Consider the following 7,885-nt stretch of genomic DNA (forward strand, 5'->3'; position numbering starts at 1 on the left):
TATTCTGCTGCATGTTTAAATCTGGAACAAAACATCAGAGATGATATTTTACTCCTCATGACTTCTGAACAACGAATCATCAATATTACAATTTTCCTGTCAGTAGTTAAATTTGTCTTCTTCGTAATATTATTATTATTATTTCACATTATTGTTTTCAGGAACATTAGCAATAATTCTAATTATTATCAGCACAATTACAATATGTTCTTGTTATTTATTATTGTTACTACTGCCATTAGTAACATTAATAATTATTTCTACTATTATGATTCCTGTTACTATATTTGTTTTATCTTATTATCCATTTTTCATATTATTTTTACTAGTACTAATATTATCATTAGTAGTTTCCTATGATTATAATTATATTTATTATTATTATTATTATGCTTCTTCTCCTCATTATTTTTCATATTATTATTATTAGTTGTTGAGACAATTCTTGCTATTATTATCATAATTATTATAATATTTATTTTTAGCATTGTTACCATTATTATAATATGTTTTTCTTATTATTAGTGGTACATTTTCAAGTTTTTTTTAAATTAGTAGTAGTAATTCTTCTTATTATTATTGTTATGATCCTTCTTCTTCTTCTTCTTCTTCTGTAGTTCCTCCTCTCTCCTCCAGGGGGAAACGTGCTCACTTCAACGTCACAACAGGAACACTCCTCTGCGCATGCGCACCACATGTAAACAAAGCAGCATGGCGGCGGGCCCCAGTTTGGGGAGAAGAGACCGCATCGAACATTAAAGTGTTTTATCAATTATTATTATTGATCTGTGATCAGCTGAGAGACAGAGGCACTCAATCATCAATTAATCAATCGATCAGATCGATGACGTAGAGGAGATGGAGTCTGTGAGGAAGCGACTGGCTGAGTGTTCAGACGAGGCTCACGGTGAGAAGATCAGCTGATCGATCACACAACTGATCACAGTATTGATCATAGTATTTCTACCTGTAGTACTACTGCAGCTGTAGGTACTGTCAGTACTACAACTACTGCAATACTCAGCATTACTTTTACTCAGATTACTTACAGAGATTACTTTCATTATTGATTAATCTATCAACTATTTTCTTAATAGATGGATTAGCCGAATACTTCCCAATTATTTTAACAGCTGATAACTAATCAGAGTTAAAGCTGTACTCCTACTGATAGTAGTACTACTGTTCCTAGTACTGTAACTACTACTGACACTAGTGCTACTGCTCCTGATCGATCAGCTGATTGGTTATTGATTACCTGTCAGATCTGTACCTGAACCAATCGGTGCCCTGCCTGGATGGACCACCTGACCCGCTGCTCTTCTACAGGGACTGGATTGGTCCCAACAAGCCCTGCATCATCCAAAACGCCTTCAACCATTGGCCAGCTCTCTCCAGGTGGACTCCAGAGTACCTGAGGTGAGGAAGCTTCGCCCACAAACACACCTGGACACAAACTGACTGTTTGTAGAGTTCGTATGTTTGTTTATTTACCTGATTTAATGTTTATAAACAGAACATCATTCCTATTAGGATCACATGAAACTCTGTCGCTGTTTGTGTCTTTGTTTGTTTACAGTTGTTGTGTTTGTGTTGTTGTTTACCTGCAGACAGAAGGTGGGGTCAAAGGTCATCAGTGTGGCGGTGACTCCCAACGGTTACGCCGACGCCGTCAACGGGGATCGATTCGTGATGCCTGAAGAACGACAGATGAGCTTTTCCTCGGTGCTCGACATCATCGAGGGGAAGGTGACAGGGTTCTAATGATGTTCTAATAGAGTTCTGCTTTCAGAGACAGGGTTCTAGTAAAGATCTATGGCCAGAAATCAGGTTATAATGACGTTCTAATGAAGTCCTAGTAAAGTTCTACGTCCAGAAACAGGATTCTAATAAAGTTCTAATTAAGTTATATGTCCAGAAACAGTGTTCTAATGAAATTCTACATCCAGAAACAGTACTCTAATGAAGCTCTTATACAGTTCTACGTCCAGAAATAAAGTTCTCTTGAATCAGTTTTCTACGATCAGAAACAATCTTCTGATAAAGTTTTAATAAAGTTCTATATCTTGAAACAGAATTCTAATGAAATTCTACCTTCAGAAACAGTGTTTTACTAAAGTTCTACATCTAGAAAAAAGGTTCTAATAAAGTTCTACATCTGGAAAAACTGTTCTAATAGAGTTCTATGTCCAGAAACAGAACAGTGTTCTGATGAAGTTTTCTTGAATCAGGTGCAGCGTTCCGGTGTGTTCTACGTCCAGAAACAGTGTTCTAACCTGCTGCTAGAGCTTCCTGAACTCACTGATGACCTGGAGCCTCACATCTCCTGGATGAGCAGCGCTCTCGGTGAGTCCGAGCTACTGAGCATGCTCAGACGGACACCTGTCACACCTGAGGGCTGAACCAGGAAGCAGGTTCAACAACAGAGTCAGGGTTCTTTGTTGTTCTGTTGGGTGTAGAAGTGATCCGTTAGTTCATCTGAAAAGTTATTTTTATTTCTGTTTGCTTTGAATCAAGTTCAGTTTGTGTCATCCAGATGTTTTAGTCACATTTTATGTCTCTCTTTGTTTGTTTCGAGTCCCTAGGTGTTTGTTTTCAGTAGTTTTGTGTTTTTTGGTGTTTGTTTTGTTTTGTCTCTTTCACTGCTGACTTAGAACTTTTCCACCAGAACTCCTGCAGATTCAGCAGTTGATGGTTTTATCAAGTTTCAATTCTCTGGTCTCAAATGTCCAAACGTCCAAAATACGTCCAGAATGTTGACCAGTAGGAGCACAGATACGGTAACCATGGCGATGGCCACACTGTCCTCATGGTTTGACCCACAGATGGTCCACAGCATTGATGACAGCAGATATATTGTTCATCAGGACTTCAGACTCTTTCTGAGACCACATCTCCTGAAGACACCTTGAAGTACCTTCAGAGCCTCTCTAAGAGCCTCTGAACCTCCACAGACACCTTCAACATACTGAAGATGATCCAAGCCTCCTTAAAATGCTCTTGGACAGAAAGTAGTATTTTGGGTAGAACAAACCTTTAACAATGTTTGTTTGTTTGTTTACAAACAAACATTGTTTGTTTTGACAGGAAGTAGAATTTTGACTGGAACAAACCTTTGAAAACGTACATTTTCAAAGGTTTGTTCCACCTGAAATACTACTTCCTGTCCAAATATTTACGTTTGCTGAGTTATAGCGCTGATGTCATCGTTATGGAGTCATGTGACCAATCAGATGACTTCAGGTTAAAGAATTAAATTAAATCCTGACTCTAAACATCAAAGAACCTTTTTAATAGAGTCAACTGAAGGAACAACAATCATCTAAAAACACGTTAACGCCGTGTTCAGGATGGAAACTCTTGTTTTGCTTTGTAAATTTAACTCCATTTTAGGTGTTTTAATCTTATGAACCCACTGACAGGTTCTTTAAAAAAAGTGCTTAAAATGATGCCATCATCAGGTAATCAGATTTCAAACTGTCTGATGGTCTTTGAACGTGTCGCTCTGTCAGAAAAACTTCCCATAATCTCAGGTTAAAATTGTGATATTTCATCAAAATGACTATATTTTATTTTATATTCAACGTTTGAGACACTCATCGGCCTCAAATTTGTACAAAATTATCAAAAAAATGCCTTTTTGGACAAATTGTGAGGAATTTTGAGCATAAATTTACTAAAAACTGAGTCACTGTGAACATTTCAGGTTGTTTTGGATTTTAGTTTTCAATCATTTTAGACTGAGAGGAAATAAACCATCCAAGAAAAACCTTCTGATTTCACGTCTGTAGTTTAAAAGCTGCTGCTGTCGATGCAGCGTTCTCACAGCAGGTGGCACCGCTGCACTGACTCTGAGAAAGTCTGATTAAAATCTGCAGTTATCGGTTCTGTTAGAGCTTGTTTAGGGGGTCAAAACAATCAGTTTCCACCCTGAATATGAGACAAAAACGAGCTTTTAGATGATTTTATCCAGAGTAACTGGATCTGATTGTATCATTCAACAATCTGCTGCTCTACGACTCAGACTGGACGGTTTGATCACTGCTTCTACATCTGGAAATATACCGGACTGTCATCTGTACATATCTGTGTACTTTTACTACATTATTGCAGTATCTGTTGCGTTGCTCGTTTGTCTTTTTAGTTTTTTTTCCCTACTGTATCTTGCATGTTTGGATCTCAGAGAAACATCGTTTTAATCTCGTCTGTTTCCGCTACATGAACAGAACTGACAATAAAGTACATTTTTTCAACGTGATGTTTTTAAAATGATATGGTTTTGTTTTTGTGAACTAAAGATTGACAAAAATCAGATTAAATCTAAACTCTGTTCTTTTTTAGGCAAGTTACCGGATGCAGTGAATTTCTGGCTGGGAGAGAAAAACGCCGTCACATCTAGTAAGATGTTCCTCCTGCTCACCTGTGTTTACCTGCTATGTTTACCTGTATTTACCCATGTGTACATATGTTGTTTACCTGTGTTGTTGTTTCCTTCAGTGCACAAAGACCACTATGAGAATCTTTACTGCGTCGTCTCTGGAGAGAAACACTTCATCCTGCTGCCGCCCACCGACCGCCCCTTCATCCCCTACGGTAACCATAGCAACCGCCCACTCTCAGTATCCCCGTGGTGACGCCGTGCACCTGCAGTAACCACGGTAACCGTCTCTGACAGGTGTGTACCAGCCGGCTGTTTACCGTCAGCGGGATGACGGAGAGTTCGAGGTCGTGGATCAGAGCGACTCAGAGAAGGTGCGTTCAGGTGTCTGTAAATCTCAGCTCTGTGTGACGCCCCCTGACCCTCCCCCTCCTCCCCCTCAGGTCCCGTGGATCCCCCTGGACCCTCTGGATCCGGACCTGCAGCGTTTCCCTCAGTACCGACGAGCACGACCGCTTCATGTGACGGTGAAGGCCGGAGAGATGCTGTTCCTGCCGTCGCTCTGGTTCCACCATGTCAGACAGTCACACGGCTGCATCGCAGGTACCTGAACACACCACAACACCTATAACACCAAGTACAGGTACCTGAACACACCACCACACCTGCAGCACCAGGTACATGTACCTCAGAAGCACTTCTACACCTGTCACTGCAGGTACAGACACCTGAACGCACCACCACACTGTGACAGAAGCTGCAGACACTTAAATGCAACATAACTCTTATAACGGCACAAATAGACACCTGAACGCACCAGAACACTGATAACACTAAGTACAGACACCTGAACGCACCATGACAGTTGTACCAGCAGGTACTGGCATCTGAACGCACCACCACACTGTGACAGAAACTGCAGGCACTTAAACGCACCACAGCTCTTGTAACAGCAAATACAATTCAATTCAATTCAATTCAATTCAATTTTATTTATATAGCGTCAATTACAGTCAACTCGTCTCAAGACGCTTTACAGAACCCAAATGCCTGACCCCCAGAGCAAGCCCAAAGGAGACAGTGGCAAGGAAAAACACCCTTTTAACAGGGAAGAAACCTCGAGCAGAACCCGGCTCTATATAGGGGGGACCCATCTGCCTGCTGGCCGGGCGGGTTGAGAAGGACAGAAGAGGGCAAGGGGGAGGGATGGGAGAAGAGGGAGGGGTGGGAAAGCAAGGAAAACACAACACACATTTGGATACATGCATGACAGGATATGTGACACAGACAAAGTATAAGCTAACATTGAAAACTGACTCATAGTTTACTCTGATGATGTACGGCTCTGACATTAAACATACTCCATATATAGCTAGCAGTAAAATTCAAACAGTATGTAAGTTAGCATAACAAGTATAGTGAAGGCGATGCAGAGTTGACTGGTGGAAAAAGGGAGTTGGAAGCAGAGGGCTGGAGGAAGGTCAGCAGCAGCATCCCACAGTGGACATGGTGGAGACTGGACCAGCTGGTGGAACATCAACCACAGATCTGAAGCATCCAGCTCTGGGACCAGGGACACTCGGAGAAATAGCACAGGGGGAAACAGAGTGAATGTACTGCAATAACGGTATACATATTAAATGTAAAGGTAGATAGAGAAGGGCTCAGTGCGTCAAGAAAAGTCCCCCAGCAGCCTATAGGCCTATAGCAGCATGACTAGAGGCAGAACGAAGGGACGTCCAAGAAGGAGTCAGCTGTGCAAATGAAGACACAAGCCGAACCCCTGTGGGTCACCCAGTCAGCCCCAACTATAAGATTTGTCAAAAAGGAACGTTTTAAGCCTGGTCTTAAAAATAGAGAGGGTGTCTGCCTCCCGAACCCAAACTGGGAGCAGGTTCCACAGGAGAGGCGCTGATAACTGAAGGCTCTGCCTCCCATTCTACTTTTAGAAATTCTAGGAACAACAAGTAAGCCTGCAGCTTGAGAGCGAAGAGTTCTACTAGGATAATAAGGTACTATCAGATCTTTAAGATATGATGGAGATTGGTTATTAAGAGCTTTATATGTCAGAAGAAGGATTTTAAATTCTATTCTGGATTTAACAGGAAGCCAGTGAAGAGAGGCAAGTATAGGGGAAATATGATCTCTTTTGCTAACTCCTGTCAGTACTCTCGCAGCAGCGTTTTGGATCAACTGTAGATGTTTGAGAGAACTATTTGGACAACCCGATAATAAGGAATTGCAATAGTCAAGCCTGGAAGTAACAAAAGCATGAACTAATTTTTCTGCATCACTCTGAGACAGAATGTTCCTGATTTTTACAATATTACGCAGGTGAAAAAAGGAAGTCCTACAGACTTGCTTTATGTGTGAGTTAAAGGACATGTCCTGGTCAAAAATAACTCCAAGATTCCTCACAGTAGTACTGGAGGCCAATGTGATGCCATCCAGAGTAACTATTTGCTTTGAAAGCGAGTTTCTAAGATGTTTGGGGCCAAATACAATGACTTCAGTTTTGTCTGAATTTAGCAGTAGGAAGTTAAAAGTCATCCAGGTTTTAATGTCCTTAAGACAATCTTGCAGTCTAGCTAACTGATCAGTTTCATCTGGCTTCATAGATAAATACAATTGTGTGTCATCTGCATAACAATGGAAGTTAATACAATGCTTCCTAATAATATTGCCTAAAGGAAGCATGTATAATGTGAAAAGTATCGGTCCTAAGACAGAACCCTGAGGAACTCCATGATTAACTTTAGTATGCTCAGAAGAGTTATTGTTGACATGCACAAACTGGAACCTATCTGATAAGTAGGATTTAAACCAGTCCAGTGCTGTCCCTTTAATGCCAATTGAATGTTCTAGACGCTGTAATAAAATGTTGTGGTCGATTGTGTCAAACGCTGCACTAAGATCTAACAAAACAAGTATAGAGACTAGTCCATTATCTGATGCTATGAGAAGGTCATTAGTAACTTTCACTAGAGCTGTTTCTGTGCTGAACGCACCTTGACACCTGTAACACCAGGTACACGTACTTGAACACACCACCACACCATTTTTTGTCTCCTCTGACACTAATGTGAACATGTTGGGACGTTAAAAGACATTTTCCAGTTTTCTGACCTTTAACATCCAGAATCAAAAACTGATCTCTCAAAGTATTGATCAAATAATCAATAATTACAGTAACGTTGTGTCGTCGTTTTTTTTGTGTCTCTGCTGCAGTGAACTTCTGGTACGACATGGAGTACGACATCAAGTACAACTACTTCCAGCTGCTGGAGGCTCTGTGTGACATCACAGCGTCGACGTGACATCACGGCAACAGTTTCTGTGTTTAGAATGAAGTTTTATATCAAACTATTAACTTGTTTGACTTCATGACGTTTGGATTAAACCTTATCGGACAAACGCAGCTCAAAGAATCAACAAATATGTGAATTTATACGTTTATAAGAGCTGCTGTTGTTTTATTAATAAAAATGTCTTCAAAGCTGCCTTTTG

General features: G+C 40.6%; 1 protein-coding gene across 1 annotated transcript; it reads left to right on the plus strand.

Annotated features, from left to right (window-relative positions):
* Positions 1–677: 677 nt before the first annotated feature.
* Positions 678–7,878, plus strand: jmjd7 (jumonji domain containing 7). The gene is made up of 9 exons (XM_022197859.2): positions 678–907; positions 1,266–1,419; positions 1,611–1,749; positions 2,232–2,346; positions 4,342–4,398; positions 4,498–4,593; positions 4,676–4,752; positions 4,822–4,981; positions 7,607–7,878. Exons 1-9 carry the CDS (start codon positions 859–861, stop codon positions 7,693–7,695), a joined length of 936 nt encoding a protein of 311 aa, XP_022053551.1. The 5' UTR covers positions 678–858; the 3' UTR covers positions 7,696–7,878.
* Positions 7,879–7,885: the final 7 nt, after the last annotated feature.

The sequence above is a fragment of the Acanthochromis polyacanthus genome, chromosome 1, assembly GCF_021347895.1.
Source record: "Acanthochromis polyacanthus isolate Apoly-LR-REF ecotype Palm Island chromosome 1, KAUST_Apoly_ChrSc, whole genome shotgun sequence".
Classification (NCBI taxonomy): Eukaryota; Metazoa; Chordata; class Actinopteri; family Pomacentridae; genus Acanthochromis; species Acanthochromis polyacanthus.

Bases quoted from the DNA above. Each gene is read 5' to 3' on its own strand.
- jmjd7 (XM_022197859.2), top strand. From the start codon at position 859: ATGGAGTCTGTGAGGAAGCGACTGGCTGAGTGTTCAGACGAGGCTCAC. The intron at 1,750-2,231 runs GTGACAGGGTTC...TTCTTGAATCAG, and splicing joins TCGACATCATCGAGGGGAAG to GTGCAGCGTTCCGGTGTGTT. The intron at 4,753-4,821 runs GTGCGTTCAGGT...CCTCCCCCTCAG, and splicing joins ATCAGAGCGACTCAGAGAAG to GTCCCGTGGATCCCCCTGGA.